General features: G+C 33.1%; 1 protein-coding gene across 2 annotated transcripts; it reads left to right on the forward strand.

Moving 5' to 3' along the window:
* Window positions 1-1,740: 1,740 nt before the first annotated feature.
* Window positions 1,741-14,669, forward strand: LOC143245063 (uncharacterized). 2 transcript variants are annotated; one of them, XM_076490871.1, is made up of 6 exons: window positions 1,745-2,067; window positions 5,682-5,750; window positions 7,318-7,395; window positions 9,114-9,329; window positions 11,358-11,489; window positions 13,365-14,669. In XM_076490871.1, exons 1-6 carry the CDS (start codon window positions 2,055-2,057, stop codon window positions 13,574-13,576), a joined length of 720 nt encoding a protein of 239 aa, XP_076346986.1. In that variant the 5' UTR covers window positions 1,745-2,054; the 3' UTR covers window positions 13,577-14,669. The 2 variants fall into 2 exon arrangements, with proteins under 2 accessions (XP_076346997.1, XP_076346986.1); XM_076490882.1 differs by lacking the exon at window positions 7,318-7,395 and having other exon boundaries at window positions 1,741-2,067.
* Window positions 14,670-20,400: the final 5,731 nt, after the last annotated feature.

The raw sequence follows: 20,400 nt of genomic DNA on the forward strand, positions 1-20,400 counted from the left end.
ATTGCTAGTTCTGTGTATGTAATATAAAACAAACAGATTAATATAAAGTGTTATATACTGATTATGTGGTAGAAACAAACATGAAATATTAATTGCTAGTTCTGTAGAACTGAAGCGTGTGTGTTTTCTTATAGCAAAGCCATATTGGGCTCTCTGCTGAGCCCACCGAGGGGAATCGAACCCCTGATTTTAGCGTTACAAATCCGTAGACTTACCGCTGTACTAGCGGGGGGTAACTGGAGCGTCTCATTTCAAATATTATTTACTGGTTCTGTAAATCTAATGAAGAACAGATAAACGTGAGATATTATTTTTTCTCATTGTATAGTTAACGTGGAAGAAACCACTATGGAATATTCCTTGCTGATTCCCTTTAACACAAGAAAGATAAATATCAAATACTACACGTTGATCGCATAGAACTAATGCGGAAGAGATGATGTGGAATACATCTTTTTGATTCTTTAGAACTAATGTAGGAGATAAATACGTGTCAAATACTGCATGTTGCTTATTTAGAATTCATATGACAAAGATGACTGTCGAATACTTGTATCTGGTTCTGTAAAGCTGACGTGGATTTGTTTTTGTTTGTTTTTGAATTTTGCCCAAAGCTACTCGAGAGCTACCTGCTCTAGCCGTCCCTAATTTAGCAGCATAAGGCTAGAGGGAAGGCAGCTAGTCATCGTCACCCACCGCAAACTATGGACTACTCTTTTGTCAACGAATAGTGGGATTGACCGAAACATTATAACCCCCCACGGATTTCGAGTCGAACGCCTTAACACACTTGGCCATGCCGCGCCTCACATACTTTGGAATATAAATGTCATGAATTGTATAGTTTACGCGTTAGCCTTACTATATATTAATGTTACATACTAGATATGAAATTAACTAACATTTCCTTTAAACTGAATTTTAGAGAACTTGTTAAGATTTTATAATGTACAGTTATATGTATCGTCACTATTAGGAACTTTTCAACAGTAGCACCTAGTGCTTTATAATTAAATTAATGGGTATTCATACAGCCTTTATATTCAGATTTTAATTGAAAGATCTAACTACACATATTCACACAAAAAGTAAATTTTATTATAGCACAAAATGAAGTACTCATAAGCAATAATAACAAAATACTTATATGTTACAAATTATCCTTTTTTTTTACCTTTGATACATGAAATCTGGTATAAAACGTGAAGAACGAAACAAGACGAAAGTCACTTTTCAGCGATGAACTCTTAGCAAAGGCAGAGTGATAACCTGTAAGAAATAAAAACATCTAGCGATAATTGTATGTTTTTTGTAATAAGTTGTCTGTCAGGGTTAGTCAAACACACCCCTTTAATGAAATATAAACAACAAAGCGGAGTTTCAATCTATTCTAAACTGTCTGCTAACTCAATGTCATATGAAAACAATAGTTAAAAATGATGTTTTGAATCTCACATTTTACACCGATACCACCGCTTCTTCGCTTACGTTTTAAAATGATGTAGAAATACTCCGAAAAACTGTACAACACCACATAGATTATTTTATAATGAAACAGATTTAAAATGATTTCACCGCAGTGTTGAAGTGATTCAATATTACTAGTTAATGTAAGAATTCATTATGAATCAATCTACACAGTTAGAAGTGAATGAATTACATGAGAAGTCACCAGGGGTCTCTACATCCACGTTTACATGAAACATTATCAAACTAGTTTAGATTCATTTAAGTGCTGAAACTTGTCATTTTTTTTCCCTAAAAGAAACACCAACAAGCGGATTCAAATTCCTCTCCTAACGCTGTTTCTACACAAAATTCGACAAAAGAATGAACTCATGAAAAGACAAGGAGGTTTGTTAAGAACCATAAGGAGAAAACAGGTTTCGTCTGGTCGTTTTTAGCGCCAGTGACTCATCCTTGTTGCGGTCAAGTCAGTCGACCATGAAAATCTCCACCCGTCGGCATCTAGAGATGTTATAAAGGGACACTAAGGTTCCCTTTCGCATTCATCTACTTCTCCGCTCGTTTCAGGACCGTCAACTCCCATCTTTATGGAGACAAGAAGTGAGTACCAACATTTCACACACACAAGTTTTGTTGTTCAACATTTTTTTTTGGTTTCCGTCGTAATGAAATTCTGTGTTTAGTGATAAGTTAACCGTAAGAGAAACAGAACATGCTCGTGGAAACATTGAGAAGAAAGATATTATCTGAATTAATATCTGAAGCAATAGAATTTTAAAAATTAGCTATTTTTATATCTGGTCTTTAAAATACAGCAAAAATTCATAGAGTTTGTTATTTACATTATGTGTAAAGAATACGTAATAATGTGTATGACATCTAAAGTCTCAGAGAATTTTAAACCATACGACTTTTGTTTGTTTCTTATTTTAATTCTTAGTATCTTTCATTAATCTCGTCTTACATATATTCAAAAGAGGTGTGTAGAACATTTTTTGTTGCTCGAATCTAGAGAACTATTTCTTGTTAAACATTGTTTCTTGAACAGGGTGTGACTAGATATTTAGAATTCCCAAACAATGAATTTTAGAGCTCGTGGTTCGCGAGTGTTTTGCAAGAATCGCTGTAAAATCCCACAATTCAATCAAACAAAGCTAGCTCAAAAGTTGACGACGGGTGCTGTTAACTAACTGTCTTTCTTCTAGCCGATGAATATGGAATTAGGAACAGCTATGCTGAAGTAGCCTTTTCGTAGCTTCGTGCTAAATTCTAAACAAACAAACAAATAAATATCTTTCTCTAATTCTATGATAATCGTAATTTGAAGAATGATATCAACTCACAAGAAATTAAGTTATTTCTATAGATGGCATCTCATGGTATCGCATGTAAATTTGTTGTATTTTGTTATGTGAATAATATGGATACAGCAGTGTAAGCGAATTACGAAATTACACATGATTACTTTGTTTCATATTTAATGCGTATACACTTATTGTCCATTAATGAGTATTATGTAAGCCTATATACGAGTAACTTGTCAAGTTTTCCTATCGATGATTCAAATTAGTATCATTCTGCAAATAGAAAGTGTATTACGGTCAAATTGAAGTCAACAACTGGGTCGTCGGTTCCGGAACGTGAAGGAGACCCTTTTTTATATTGTTTTGTTAAATAACAGTGATCCGGAATGGAGCGTGTATGAACTCATAATCTAAAGTGTAACACCAAAAAACACAGCCTACCTGCTGCCTATTAACAAAATGTGTTCTTTATCCTAACAAAATATTCCGAACACTAAACAAAAGTGACCCACAGCGGAAGTTGGGACATGATTACGTCATGTTAATCTGGATTTTGATGATCCGTGACATAATACATAGTGGGATGGAAGTGTTGTTTTCAATAACCGGACTCTGTTGGGTGTCACACGGTTCTGGGTTTGAAACAAAAATGAAATGTACCTTTCGGCTTTAGCACGTGACTTTCATATATATTGTAACCCTCGTTATTTTGGAAACCTAACGAAGCAGTATAGTATTAAAACATAGGTTATAGAACAAAGTCGATAGTATAGGACAATTTTTCAAACTGCCAGGTCAGTGATGTTCGTTGTCTATATTAGTATATTTTTATAAATATTCAAAGCTTATTAGGTTGTGTTAAACTCAACTGTTCAGAAACCCGAGAACTGGCCATTATTTTCAGATACAGAAAACAAAAGTATATAGATATTGTAGCGAATTCTGGGACATGACAGTCTTATCATGTACTTAAGTTTAACTGTTATTGTTTTGATTTATGAGAGAAGTTCCTGAAGCGTAAGTGGTTAATTATTGGTTTATCATAAACTAATTCACAGATATGTTTGTTATCAAACATAATATAATCCAAAAGAGAATGGTCCTAGAAATGCAACTTAATGGTGGTATAACAATTAGTTGTGATAAGCCACAGGTATAATTAGTATATTAGGGATATGTCACAGGTATGATTAGTATAGTTATGATAAGCAACAGGTATAATTAGTATAGTTGTGAGAAGCCACATGCATGAATAGTATGTTAGGTATATGCCAGAGGTATGATTAGTATAGTTGGTATATGCCACAGGTGTGATTAGTATGGTAAGGAAATGCCAAAGGTGTGATTAGTATAGTAGGGATATGCTACAGGTATGATTAGTATAGTAGAGATATGTCACCAGTTTGATTAGTACTTTTCAGGAGAGCGATGGAAAAATTTTACAAAATGGTGATATTCGAAAAAAATAAATTGTAAAATATGTAACGTAAAACACACAATGATATATACGTGAAGTAAACCTGAAAATACAAGATTTTATGACGCATTCCATGTTTTTTTAACAGAAATACATGGGTTCCGTAAAAAGGTTTATCTTATGAGAAATGAGTAGTTTTTTTCTTTTCTAACATGACTGATTTTGCTATAAATCTGAATGTACAAGATAACACTGGCTAAATTAGATGGTTTCTTCCATTTTTTTCATTTATAAATAATCTAATATAGTCTGTAAACAAAATAAATCGTATTAAGTAATCAGCAAATCATATTCTGAAAAATTTTCGTTTATTGTTCTTTATAACTGTTGATTAAGAATATAACATTTAAAGAACTATTGTAATATCTGCTGGTACCATACTACACTATTATTAATAATAAAATTATAGGTCATATATATTTATTTCGTGAATTATTCATTTACTATGTAAATTACTGACAACAGCATTGAAACCTGTTATTTATTAACACTAGCTTTTATGGCTATTTACAGAATTTATAATATAAATTATCATTAATAATTATACTTTAATGTGTTACTGGTAATTACGTAAAAGACTAATAGTTGTATTTCCATCGAAGAACATTGAAAACGTTTACTTAATTGTATATTTATATCATTACAGAAATATATCAGTAAATATAACACTCTCATAGTGAAGTAACTGTGGGGATTTTGGGATGTAATTATTATATGAATACAATGAATCTGTAACTAAATAAACGGTCTTGACACCATTCAGTGTAAGTTTTGTAAATTACGTTCTGTTAGCCTCAGATTCACCCGATGATAAGAAATAAACCTGGTGAAACATTTTGAATAAAATAAACAAAATTTTTATTATACACAACCGATAAAAACTCAACGAATTTTAAAGATATATTTCTTTCAAATGTTTCATTAGTTTGTTATTTTGTCACTTTATGGAAATTTGATCAATAAATACTATATAAGCAGTATAATTTCATCTTCTACTTCGTATGAAATATAAATTTAATGTTTTAAACTTTTGTTGTGGAAAGTATCTAAGGTCTCAAGTTTAAGCAGGTTTATTGATTGAATGCGATAAAAACAAACAAACTACAATCGAACATGGTTTTTAAAGCACTTTTTAAGCCTAATAAAATTCATTTCTTCATTAAGTTTGGCATTTATATTGTATTTCCTGTATAACAAAGAAATACAATATAATTTGGTCCCGATTAAATTATGAGTTATGTTGTTTGGCGAAATACCTGCTGGTTAATGACTTGTTAGAAATGATCCAAAAGACGCGAAATAATATTCCTACATTATTTTGAGTAATGTACTAATTAATTGTGTTATGATAAAGATTATTTGCATAACTAAATATAACAATTTTTTTCCTTAACATTTTTTGGGCCTAATATGATGTGTTTTTCATGTTTCAGAAATGATTTCTCCACACCTTCTCTCTTTATTTCCTCTGACTGTCTCGCTTATTGTCTTAGTTTCCAGTGGTAAGTCCAACAACAATAACTGTGAAGTTTTGTATCAGTGGTAAAGAGATAATAGATTGATATATATGCTGCATGTTTGTGAAGCAAACGCATGTTTATATAAATATGCTGAGGGTTCTTGATGCAAATCCATGCTTATATATGTTACATGTTTGAGTTGTGATAAGAACAGTGATCCGAAAATGTTTGTTTTGTTTTTTGTTTCTAATAATATCAATCTTAATATAACTTATATAATTTTATTAGGCTTTGTTTGCTTTAGTATTTTCCTGAAGTCACTGCTGTGTAAATGTAATATTCTAAAACATCACAAATGAGTTATCAGAATATTTTATACGAAATATTTTTACCCTTAAAATTATTTGGTGTTTTATGTGTTGGAGTTTCAAAGTTTATCTCGTCCTATAATTCTGGAACGTGAAAAATATTACGCAAACTTTAATTTTGCTTTTCAAGTTCGTTTTACAAGATAAAGATAATTTATTTTTTATTTTCGAAAATGTACCAGTTTCCGTTACTAAATACAATAAAGGTCTTATGTAATGTTACTAAATACAATACAGGTCTTATGTAATGTTAGTCTGATGTTGCTCCACTTGAGTTTGAGTGCACAAGTTTCCAAACATAAATGTTAAGCTATTTGAAGTGTATTAACAATAGTTTGTTTGAAATTCGCGTAAAGCTACACGAGGGCTATCTGCGCTAGCCGTCCCTAATTTAGCAGTGTAAGACAAGAGGGAAGGCAGCTAGTCATCAGCACCCTTCACCAAAACTTCGGCTACCCTTTTACCAACGAATAGTGGAATTGACCGTAACATTATAACGCTCCCACCGTTGAAAGGCGAGCATATTTGGTGCGACGGGGGATTCGAACTCGCGACCCTCGAATCACGAGTCGAGTGCCTTAACCACCTGGCCATGCCGGGCCTATTAGCAATAGAAAGAATAAAGGTATTTAAAGCTTTTGTCTATAATCCACATTATCAAGAATGCTAATATAATCTAACGCTTGCCCACCAGATAACTTGATCATTTTTATATCACTTATGTAGCTCTTTGAATGCACCTACATATTTAAATTTCAAATTTAAAAGATCTATTAAACTGAGGAATCGACACATTCGATATTGACATTCGGAAAGTTGTGACGTCATTAATTACTACACTCTGAGTGTCAGAGCTATAATTTATAAATACACTCCATTTTTATCCCAACAACTAACAGTTAAATTCTAAATATGAAGATATCAAAGTTGCTGTCTCTACAATAACCTTTAATTTTGTCTCGTCAAAAACGATATGGAATCGAATTTATATTTGTTAATCACAGATTTACTGGGAATTCTGTCACGACTATTTTATTTCGTGGTCCCTTGATGGATCAGCGTTAATTTTACGGAATTACAACGCTAAAATCTGGAGTTTGATCCCCGTAAAGAACAGATCACAGATAGTCTATTGCCTAGCTTTGTGCTGGAAAAACAACAACAACAATTTATATGCAGAACTTTTGAGAAGTGTTTAAAACCAGTAATTCTAACAAATATTTTTATTTGGCTATCTTCAGCATCGTTATCTAACATCGACTCACAAGAATTTAATACCACCGTCCAGTTTGACAAGAATATTCAGAAAGAAAGCCTTGGTAAGTCTTTGGCTATTCATTGTTTACCTATTTTACTCTGTTATGTTGTATTGTTTTGTTTTTCTAATTTCGTGCAAAGCTGCTCGAGAGCTATCTGCTCTAGCCGTCCCTAATTTAGTAGTGTAAGATTAGAGGGAAGGCAGCTAGTCATCACCACCCATTTAGATTTGCTCAAAGGTTATTTAACTTTAAAGTAGGCCCGGCATAGCCAGGTGAGTTAAAGCGTTCGACTCGTAATCTGAGGGTTGCGGGTTTGAGTCTCCGTCGCACCAAACATGCTCGCCCTTTCAGCCGTGGAGGCATTATAATGTGACGATCAATCCCACTATTCGTTGGTACAATAGAATCCCAAGAGCTGGCGGTGGGTGGTGATGACTAGCTACCTTCCTTCTAGTCTTATACTGCAAAATTAGGGACGGCTAGCGCAGATAGCCCTCGTGTAGCTTTACGTGAAATTCGAAACAAACAAACTCTAAAGTTATACTTATAACACACAAAAATAAGGGTTACCAAAACGTTACGTTTATTTATCTTTTCGGTTAATTGTTTTATACATGAGATGGTACAATACATTCAAACTAGAAAACCCACCATTTTAAGGTGAAAGATATAATGTAACGAGAAATACGATATAAAAATTGTAAATTTTGATTTCATGGACATATTTCTAGATTCTTACACTATTAGTGGCTTAGTATTTATCATGTAGAGTTGCAGATCAAATGTTCAGGGTTTGTTATGCCTCCAATGTTCAGCTGTGAACGGGTTATAAAAGCTATAGCCAACCCTTTCAATCAGTTCAAAATCCTTGTTGCAACGGCTGCTGTTGACCATTCCTCTGGTCAATAGTTTAAATTAGAGAATGCGATCCATGAATCTTGGAGACCTCTGATCTGACCGTTTAGTGCCCTTTTTAGAGGTTGAAAACTGCAATTCCATTTCTGATATTAGTTGGCATTTCAAAAATCTGTGAAGTTCATGCAACGGGTCGCGTTGGTCGTTTTATTTGCACTTCTTGAGCTGGCTAAAGGCAGAAAACGTGTTTACTCCCGGAGCGATATTGTCTTAGCTGACACTGGAATCACCAATATCCCATTCTGCGCAAACAGATTCACTAAATATTAGTTGAAGAACATTTGAAAATCAAAAAGCATACAAATATAAGTGTGCGCGCTACACGTAACTTACGTGTAATAGTGACTGTAGTGAAGTAACGGATGCGAATACAACAATTACTCAAATAGTTACACACTGTGATATCATTCGATGATGCATTATTAAATACGGTTTATTGTTACCTAGCAAATAACTTTTCACTCTCAATAATAATGTGTACGTTACACCATTAAATTTCACGTTTTTGTTGTTGTTGTCCGGTAAATAAACCATTGACTTGCAATAATGATGTTTGTGTAATATTTTCACATTTCCTGTTTTGCCAGCAAAGTTACAAGTATTAAAAAAATCTGCTTAAATCGGGTAATGTAAACAAGAAACATATTTAAGTTTCTCTCAGTGTTAAATTCACACGTGTGAACGTTTCTTAAGTCGCTAGCGATGTCGTGGCACAATGGTGTGTCTTCAGATTTCCTACGCTAGAAACCAGGTTTCAATAGCTCATTGCGTAGTTTTGAGTTTAATTAAATGCCTAGAAGTGATTAACATTTTGAACCGATTAAACTGTCATGTTTTCCTTGTTATTTTTGTTGTTATCTTAGAACAAAATGACATAGATGACAAAGAGAAGTCTTGCCTCTTCGACGGGGTGTGGTTTCAACACGGTAGCCAAATCCCAAGACCTGATGTTTGTGAGAATTGTTATTGTCTGTTTAGTAATATCTTCTGTTGGCAAAAAAGATGTCCAGATGTGCAACTTAGACCTGGATGCAAAGCTATACACATAGAAGGAATTTGTTGTGCTGTTTATGAATGCCGTATGTTACTACTTTTTAATGTACACTTAAGAATAACACTTTATTATTGTGTCTTGAATTGTGTTTTAAACTCATTTAAAAGTTTAAACTCTTGCCGAGAATGATATAAAATGAAATTTCACACATTTTTAAAGATAATTTTGTTATGCACCAGAGTAAGATTTTATACATAAACTTGTTTTATATCATTGATAGGAAGATTTAGGTGTATTCTCATCTCAAAATAATTCTCCTATAACCCAATTACTAACTCCTTTCCAAATTGTTTTCGAATAAACTGTGCGTATCGAATTCACGTGATTTTTGATGACAAACAAATTATACTTAATTATTTTCTAATTCACAAATTATTCCTTAAAGTTATTGAAACTAAATCATTTTTTCCTTACGTTTACCCAATTTAATTGTGTTATTTATACAACTTGTTATTCGTTTTTAATAAACTTAGAAAGTTTAATTATTAAATATGAAACCAATAAATACACACTGTTTCGTTTTTACCAAACACGAACAAAAACACTTTTTAAAAAATTAAACTTATCTTACAAACAAATCGAGTTACGATTAGTTAAGCAAGAGGAAATGAAAGTCATGATATTTCATATAAGTAAATTTAAATATTTCGTTTCATCCATTGTTAAAACTTGCTCTTTAAAAATAATATTCTATTCTTTTCTTTCATATAATGTAGAATAACATATTATCTTTTCTAAATTTTCCAGTGTTAGAAGTTTTATATTTAGAAAATGATAAAACTAAGTGATGCTTTATTCACCAATTGTATACATAAATATTAGATGTAGTTCCACTGGGTCTCCAAAAGTATTCTGTTACAAGAGTAAATACAATCAAAATTAAGATAAACAAATATTTTTACTTCTTGATTTTGAAGTTTTGTGTAAGTTTTACTGACAGTACAAATTGCAACGTTAAGCGTTACTTATGCTGTGACATTATTTTAGTGTCTACTGACTGACCGATGGACAGCACACTACTGTGCAATAGTACAAGTAGAGTAAACTAGTAATTCCCCCAAGCGGCCTTCGGGGAAATAACCAAGACACAAACACATTTCCACATATAGGTACAAATAATAAATTACTAATAGCATTTTGCTAAAAATACACCTACACATATATATACATATATCAGCCCTCGCTTTATATATAACCGAAAAAAAAAAAGACGCCCATAAAAACTGAAGAACACAAAATGTAAACCTCAACTTGGTATGTATTTCCTTATGGGCCCAACAAACCTTTATACCACATTTGGTGAACATCAATCAACAGGTAGTGAAGTAGTGGTAAAAAAAAAATACGATAACGCTAATATGCCTGCAAAACTGGAAATTTGTATGTACCCATGAAGAACCTAATAAACATCCATACGTAATTTTTTATGAAGATCCATCCACTCCCTGTAAAAAAGTTAATAGATATACAGCAGACAATACTATTATATCATCATATGTCTTAACTTGCTGAGAATGTCATAAGTGTTGAAAAAGTTAAATGAATTGCTATTAGTTTTGCATCTGGTATCTTACCTGCAAAAACATCTATACGTAAAACACAACATTATTCAATGCAAATCAAACTGCACTGAGCTAGCTTATCTTAGAAAATGAAGCAAACAAAGCCATCACTTTTATATTCTGATTTAACGTTAACCAAGCTTCCTCTGACCTAGAACAAGATCAATCATTATTCTCAAATTTCGTTTAGACGTAATAGTTTCTAAATGAACAAATCAAAGATATTTTTTAGACGCGTTTACTCAATCCAAAGATAACTTTAGCTGGCATACACTTATCGAAATTTAATATTACTAATATATGAAACCTATATTTATAAAGCTAGAACAAAATGAATTATATATGTGCGTAACCTTCAGTTATAGAAAAGCTAAAATAACATTATATTTTTGTTTTTACAAACTTTATAATTCTTCCTTTGTTAAGTGTTTTTATGTGCCAAAAGATTTGTTAATCGCAAAGTTTACATTCATGCTTTCTCTCCTACACAGCTCAAACTACTGAATCTGGTCGACAGGAAGTTACAACAAAATCCCAACAGGGGGCTAGTACTACTATTCAACCCACCATTCATTCTTCAGTAATTACAGAAACAACTACTATGGCAACATCAACAACAACGAGTAAGTTATTTATGGTAAAATTATTTAAGGCTATCTTCTCCTTGTGGGGATAAATACATAAATTTAAGACTAAAATATCTTTATGAAACTATATCTAAACTTATAACAAAACAAAATTAAATATATTTATACAAAATCACGACGGCTTGATTAACGATTTGGTTGCGAAAGACAGTTACTTATGTCTAAATTTTGTTGACGTACTTTTACAAACGTTTTGACGTATGTCACAGGTACGTGTATAAATAGCACTTCTCCCGTCCCACCAAATATGCTCGATCTTTCAGCCGTGGGGGCGTTATATGTAACAGTCAATCCTAATATTCGTTGATAAAAGAGTAGCCCAAGGATTGGCGGTGGGTGGTAATGACTAGCTACTTTCCTCCTAGTCTTACACTGCTAAATCATGGACGGCTAGCGCAGATAGCCCTCGTGTAACTTTACGCAAAATTCAAAACAAACAAACAAATAATACTTCGTCGGAAGTTTAACATACTTTTCATGTGTTCATTCTCATATCAGAGCAGCAGAGGTTTAACACATAGAACACAATTTTACTTACAAAATAATATTTGGCAAACCTATTTCTTTATTATGTATAACTTATCCATCTTTCATGTAAACCTCGTTTCTAAAATGTGCCATTTCTTAGCTTCATCCTAATCCTTTCGTTCTTCAACTGAAAAATTTTCGATCCACCTAATTCGACCAACATGTCCAGATTCAATACTTTCTCGTGCACAATAATCTAATACCATCCGATTTTTTTTAATATTTGTGATGGGGTTATATTCTGAAACTATTTCATGTTTAAATTATAGTTATCTAATGATTTATTTTATGTACTTGTGTTATGATGCAACTCACAGAGGTGAAGTGTAATAATAATATTGAAAAGCCATTATTCAATTTTAATGTGTTTCAGATACTCGATAAAGCTGTATAACAACTATTTACGCTACCTGTCCTTAATTTTGAGCTTATAGGTTAGAGAGAAGGCAGCTTGTCAACAGCAACTTCCACCAACTCTTGGGATATTCTAATGGAATAGTAACATTTGACCGTCACTCGTGACTATTTCTGCAGCCAGCTGACGATAGTCATTATTCTTTGTTTCTTTAACCCATGCCCACTAGTCCATCTAGTCCATCTCACCCACTTCCTCGGTTCTCGGTAGTCTCTAAAACAGTGCGTTTCTCTATCTAACAAATTCATTTTACTAGCGATTTGGTGAGTTTATTTTAAGCACAGAACTGTACAACCTACTCTGCATCTATGTCAATTCCAGGGAATCGAACATTGGATTTTAAAGAAAAAGTGTGGACAAATTCTGTATTTTTTATAGTATTTGTTTTCTTAATTACCAAATAAATTTTATCTTTTTGTACAATTATCAGTGCAAGGAATATTTCAAGATATGCGCTGGTGAAGCAATTATTCAATCAATCTTTATCATTTGTCATAACCTCCCTGATTTTACAGGTTCATTTAATTAACAATAAACAAATTAATAGTTCTCAATAAGAAATGTCATTATTTTGTAGCACGAGTTCCAGTGTTATTAAGCATGTTTTTAGAAAATACTCTGCTTTTTAGACCTAAAGAAATAACTTGCAAAAATACTTAAGTGTACTTACTTGTCCATTCAAGAATTACCTACAGAAAAGCTACCAAATGGGCTGTGTATGCTCTAAATATGGGAACTTTAACTTTATAAGCCCTCATGCTTAGTACTGAGCCATCGGGGGCGAAATTTAGCACAAAACCATCGTTAAAAATTCAGGATACTCAGACATGACGAATAGTTTGGAAATTTAGGTATCATAAGATTGTATTTTAAATGTTTGTAACACGAACAATCTGTTGTATTTTTAGCTTGTGATAGAGACGGCCAAAAATATCCACAGGGGGCTCTCATTCCTTCTGCCACTGGTAAATGCATCGAATGCCGCTGTGGGGTGCACGGACAAATAGAGTGTAAGTTTCGATCCTGCAGAGGCGGAGTTTTCGTTGCTGATGATGACGTCAGAGAGAAGAATGCAAAGAATGCTGAAAACAAACTTATTAAAATTGTTTCAAAATTTTGAAGGGTTGCAACTTTCACATGTATCGTGTTTCAGAATGATACCAGGATATAAGCTACTCAGTAGAAATAACAAAGTAAAATACTTGCAAATAAATATTACATAAATACATGGAAAGAATCGCATAAAAATTTAGATGAAATACACAAATATTAGCACTGTTGATACATCTTCATAGTAAGCATGTTTTTGGAAAATAATTAGTTGAAGCAGGTGAATATCTGGAGAACAAAAAAAATAGTTTGTGAATTTTTTAGCTTTAAATCAAGCTCATAGATTCCTAGTTTTTGAAGATATCAGAATAAGTCAATAGTCATTCATTACTTTGTTATGTATTTCAGCCCTTAAAAATTAGATCTTTCACCACGAATATGGTTTATATATCAAAGTAAAATTTTAAAACTCATATTTCCAAAAAAAAAAAGATATTTCCTAAGTACTTATTTAATGATTAACATGTTAAATGATAAAATGTTCTAAGCTTTAGACAAACAACGAATATAAAGGTGTTATTATTCAACACTAATTAGCCAATTAAAGCTTAATTTAAAATACATTTTTTATTGAAATTACCAAACAAATCTGTATTTATGCTACTGATAAAAATATATTAGCGGGACACTTGCTTTACATCAGTGAGTTTTTTATTGTAAAATTAATGGCACCTAAATTATTTTAATAACCAAGCTTCTATAAAATATTAAATAGAGGAAAACTTTCGAGTATTCTCTAACATACGTTGTCGTTTCTAGTAGCTTGTATATCATGAATATGAGGTGACAGAAGGAAAATAGCTAAACATTTCGATCAGCTTTATGTATAAAATGTCGTAGAACATATTATTTTCAAAAATTATATTTATTGCGTATTAAACAGGAAATTCCTTTGTTTGAATCATATGTTTATAAATATATATCTATTTTCTTATCTCCTTCTGTATGCAACATCTGTTAAGCTGTTTATTTATTTATTATTTTGAAGAAACATTATTCATTTAAGTACTTGTTGTTTTACAAAAGGAAATTAGGTATTGTTACCGCTTTTTTATTATCTATGTTATGTATCAAGTGGACTATAATAAACTAAATCTCATGTTCATATTGTTTTCTGGTTAGTTTTATTTCCATTTATATCCGTTCACTCACTCTGAATATTTTATACTGCTCCGTGATAAATCTATCATTATGGAGTTTGCAAAAGAAAAAAAAAAAATTAACTGACTACCTTTAAGTACTTATTTAAATCCGTAAAAAAAAAACTACTACGAATTTTAGTCGAATCGTCAATTGTGTTTCAGAAAGCAGTAAGCTTATTGGTTTGAATTTCGCGCAAAGCTACACGATAACTATCTGCGCTAGCCGTCCCTAATTTAGCAGTGTAAGACTAGAGGGAAGGCAGCTAGTCATCACCACCCACCACCAACTCTTGGGCTACTCTTTTACCAACCAATAGTAGGATTGGCCGTGACATTATAACGACTCAACGGCTCAAAGAGCGAGCATGTTTGCTGTTACAGGGAGTCGAACGCTTTAACCCACTTGGCCATACCGGGCCCTTATGGTATGGATAAACTCTGGAATAAAGGTACGTCAAGTAGAAACGCCCATCAATCAGATAAATAGTTCATACAAAAGTAATATATAAAAAAATTATTTTTACTTTATGAAAAACGAAATTTTGTACTTGCCATGATAAACAACCTACAAAGCAATTATCGGCCGTTGTTCACTATTAAATTTACCTAAAGGTATGTAAAAGCAAAGATGAAAATGGAGGTCAAGATAAAGTTATGACACTTTTAGCTTACTGACAAAGATATTTTTGATATTAGGCTAACAAATTAACTCATATAGTGTATACGTACGCCCTACACACATATATGTATTAACACACAAGAAACACATGTATTCTATATAATTAATAACGCTATTCGTAAAAATTAAACGACAATCAATAAGGCTGGTTTAAATTTTTACATTTTTAGGTTATCATTGTTGTTGTTTTTTCTTAAATTTAACGTACTTATTGTAGAGAACTACCCTAATCCAAACTAGGTTTGAAACTTTATGCACTAATGGTTCTTTATGTAATAGGCCTTTATCAGAAACTATTGAAATTCTATAGAGCAAAGGGCTAGTGCTGATTATTAGAAAATATGATTACTGTTCAAATAATGCTGGGTTTATGGGTTTGTTTGTTGACCTTGACTTTTGGTAAGAGTAGCAAGCTGTTAAAAATAAATGAAACTGAAGTATGCAAAGTGATCACACTGTTTCAGGAGGGTCGCACTCAGACTTAGAAGTCGAACGTCATGGAGTTCTTCCAGTTTATAGTTAGTAGCTTGCAGCGGAGATGACAGACCACGGGATAATACATCAGGATGCCAGGCCAGAGTTTCAGGAGAGATAGATATGAAGTAGACGTCAGATATATTCATAATTTTATCCTTAAAAATTGCACCAAAAGCGTTAGGAGCCTCAAAAACGAGTTTCATCAAGCCATTGGTGCACGTGTGTATTGTGCTTAATAGGTGACGAACAGGCTATATAAGGCTGGCCTCAGGTCCAGGATACTAACACCAAAGTACCGAGCAGCCCGACTGGACCCTTTAGTAACGAACCCTTGTACTATTCACAGATGAGAGTAGTGTCTGTGTATCTTCAAGTAATTGGCGTGTAGGGGCCCGGAGACGTAAAATAGAGTGATATTCGTCCTGTAACACTGTCCACTATGAAGCCTTTGTGGGTGGCTTTGTAGTGGTCTGGAGTAGCATCTACCTGTAAGTGCGTACAGACTTCTATATGGTGGATAGTCCCTGACATTGGATGAGATCCTGCTGCCTACTGTTCTCATTCTGTCGGAGATGAGTTATTGTTTCAGTAGGATAACGCAGCAATTTTTTTTCATGATGAAAGAACAGAGTTACTGAACTTACCTGCTAAGTTGCCAGACCAAAACCCAATTAACATGTATAAGAGTTGCTAGTGATAACAGTTAGAGAGAGACAATCTGCTTCTACAACTATCCAAGAACTCAAATCTACCATCATCCAAGTATGGACCATCTTGCCTTAGCCAGTCTTTTGAAATGCCATCAGCAGTAGGAGGAACAGATGCAGAGAGGGTTATAAACAACAGAGAAGGACAAATTGGTTATCAAAGATTCATTTTGTTTGTTCAGTTTGCTCAATAAGTTATTATTTCTATGATATATGTGTACAGTCAAATATTGGCATTTTTTTATTTGTTAACCTGTTTTTAGACTTGCTTGGTGTGGTTTATCTGTATTTTTTGTAATAAACAAGTTTCTTCAATAGCAAACGTCTCACTTTTTTGTTTTCCAAATTTTGATAAAAACACATCAAAACCTCATTATTTTCGAGTATTGTAGCTAGTGTATCTTAATATTATGTCTGAAAGCGTTACTTATTCAAGAAAAAGGAAATCAATTATCCAATATTAATCACGTGGCTTATCTTTAAGTTTGATACAAATTGTTGTTTGTAAACATTAATAAATGTCTTTAGAATTTTGTTAGTATAAAATAAATGAGATAAGACGAAAACATGTCGAAGACTAATAGTTAATGTTTCAGTCTCCAAATCCAAAGATACATGGTTCGCAACCCAGTGCCATAAAATCTCCCTCTGCATTTTAGGGCTTTCAGTGCTTCGAAAGACTGACGGTTAACTTCCACTTTTCGATTACTGTAGTTTGAACCTTGATAATGGATTATTTTTACTACCTATCTTCTCTCTAGTATATCGGAATAAATTAGGAACAGCGAACATACGAGATAGATAGCTCTCGTTTATGTCGCTTTGCGCGAATATGCGATAAAACAAACCAAATCTATGATGAAAAGTATGAGAAAGGTTCTCATATACAACGATTGTTGTATGGCACGTAAATATTTTATGTAATGTAAAATATCCGTTTGTTTTGTTGTTTCTTTTCATTTCCTTTATCGAGTAATTTTTCTTGAAATAAACGTAAGTTTTGTTTTTAAAAGTAGCTTATCGGAAGTACTGTTAAAATAACTAAGAAAAATTAATTTCGTTATTGGGAGACTTAGCATGTAAAAGGAATGCGTTTGGTCTGTTGTGAATTTCGCACAAAGCTACATTAGGGCAATCAATGCTTACCGTCCTTAATTTAGCAATAAAAGAGATCCAACTCTTGAATTGTTTTACTAATGAATATAGTGGGATTGATTGTTACGTTATAACGCCTCCACAACTGAAAGATCGAACATGTTAAGATGGATGGGGATCTCTACGTTATAACGCCTTCACGACTGAAAGATCGAACATGTTAAGATGGATGGGGATCTCTACGTTATAACGCCTTCACGACTGAAAGATCGAACACGTTAAGATGGATGAGGATCTCTGGAATGAATCAATATAAACTATTGCCATCAGTGGCCGAATTTAGTTTAAATTCTCGTATTTCCTTTTTGTTTCGGGGATTTGTTCCAAAAACCTTTGAAATACGATACATTTTGGCATCATTTGAATTCTTTATAAGTAATGCATTAATTTCATACAAACTAACTCAGTCAGGAGTTGGTAGCAAGAAATATTCTGGAATGTTACTTTAGGATGCCAAGCTCGAAACTGAATAAACAGGACCCATTGGACCTCAGTGAATTGGTGCAACGTTTGCAACTCCTGTAGAAAAGAAGGAACAAAAGATGGGAACAGTAACTAATATTGCAGGATTGGTATTTTGAAAATGAATAGAACCCTATACGATTCATGGGCAAACAGCTATATTAGAAATTTTTATGATTCAGGATGTGTCGTTTCTTATTTTGGGCCCGGCATGGCTAGGTGATTAGGGCGCTCGAACTGTAATCTGAGGGTCACGAATTAGAGTCCCAGTCGCACTAAACAAGCTCGCTCTTACATCCGTGGGGGCGTTATAATGCTATGATCAATCTCACTATTCGTTGGTAAAATAGTAGCCCAAGAGTTAACGATGAGTGGTGATGACCAGCTGCCTTTCCTCTCGTCTTACACTACTAAATTAGGGACGGCTAGCGCAGATAGTCCTCGTGTAGCTTTGCGCGAAAAGTACAAAGTACACAGTCATTCAGATCAAAATTTTATTCTGGTTACTGTTATTAGTTCTACATCGCCAATTCAATACAATTTAAAAGCTAATAAAGATATTATAAAACGATATTCAATCTCAATGATAATAGTATCCTTATAATTTAAAAGTTATTTGAATGCTAAATTTATGATATTTGCCAACAAGAATGATACACACATTTTTTCTTTCTTTACACAAATATATTTTAATATATAAATAACAATATAATTTATAATAACTGTTATTACGTGGAATAATTTATATATAAAAATTTATAAACTCTCAAGCAGTATTCAGTCTTCTATCTGATCTGCAACTGACTATTTTATTGACAGGGACCAATATAACCAGGTGGTTAGAGTATTTGACTCGCAATCTGAGGGTCATCCTCTCAACCATGTGGGCGTAATAAAGTAGGTCAATCCCACTGTTCGTTGGTAAAAGAATATCCCAAAAGTTAATGGTGGGTGGTGATGACTAACTGCCTTCCCTCTAGGCTGGCCCGGCATGCGTGTTAAGGCGTGCGACTCGTAATCCGAGGATCGCGGGTTCGCATCCCCGTCGCGCCAAACATGCTCGCCCTTTCAGCCGTGGGGGCATTATAATGTGACGGTCAATCCCACTATTCGTTGGTAAAAGAGTAGCCCAAGAGTTGGCGGTGGGTGGTGATGACTAGCTGCCTTCCCTCTAGTCTTACACTGCTAAATTAGGGACGGCTAGCACAGATAGCCCTCGAGTAGCTTTGTGCGAAATTCAAAAAACAAACACACCTACCAATAGGATTTGATTCAGTAAGTGACTTTGTCGTCTCTTTTTATTTATAAACCAAACAAAAAAATTCCGAAATAGATAGTCTCCTATCTATTGAATTATTTTAACTATTTTTAAGTAATCTCTGGCCTATATTGCATATTGTTAGTGAGTTCGAAACTGACTCAAAAAGCATTTAATAATATTAATAAAACAATTACCGTCTTTACTGATAAAGGATGTTCGCATATGGTTCAATATGAAGTAAAATAATCACAGTGCTGGATACTTATTCTAATTCTTTTAAACTGAAATCATAGAAAGCACAGATAGGGTTGAACAGTATCTCTTTATTGTGCTGTTATATAATTTGCTGAAGACCGGGTAACTAATCTAGAACACATCAATACTTGTTCTTCCTTCGCTGAGAAATAATTTATAGATAGTCTGTAAAAGCAATATCCTAGCAAGAATATTTCAGTTATCTATATACGCTCCTTGAGAGCAGTTTTGAAATACTTTTAGGAGAGTCGTTAATCTGTTCTGGTACTTCTCATATCGAGACAACGGTTAACAATTTTAAAATAGTGTTCTTAATCGATTTAGAAAACACATAAAATAATTATAATATAACACAGATGTGTGCTTAATTTTAAAATAATGTTATGGCTCTATGGAAACAACAACAACAACAAAAGACATTAACCAGATGAATGTCTGGAATATTATCATTCGTTTCAGTTTAAGATTTTCTTCACGAAATGTCTCTCATCTGATGAGATACTGTTTTAACCTTGGTTTAATAATGACCTAATGACTGAAACCTGAGAGCTGTGTACGTTTCAAAAAAATAAAATCTTCCCCTCGGTGGCTATAATAAAACACGCACACACTCTGAGAAAATCAAATAATATTATTCTTTCATTATTTCTCTATTTAATGTAATAAAAACTTTTATTGGACGTATTTTTGACAAAT

The sequence above is a fragment of the Tachypleus tridentatus genome, chromosome 1, assembly GCF_004210375.1.
Source record: "Tachypleus tridentatus isolate NWPU-2018 chromosome 1, ASM421037v1, whole genome shotgun sequence".
Lineage (NCBI taxonomy): Eukaryota > Metazoa > Arthropoda > Merostomata > Xiphosura > Limulidae > Tachypleus > Tachypleus tridentatus.

Bases quoted from the DNA above. Each gene is read 5' to 3' on its own strand.
- LOC143245063 (XM_076490871.1), top strand. The intron at 5,751-7,317 runs GTAAGTCCAACA...GGCTATCTTCAG, and splicing joins TATTGTCTTAGTTTCCAGTG to CATCGTTATCTAACATCGAC. The intron at 7,396-9,113 runs GTAAGTCTTTGG...TTGTTATCTTAG, and splicing joins TATTCAGAAAGAAAGCCTTG to AACAAAATGACATAGATGAC.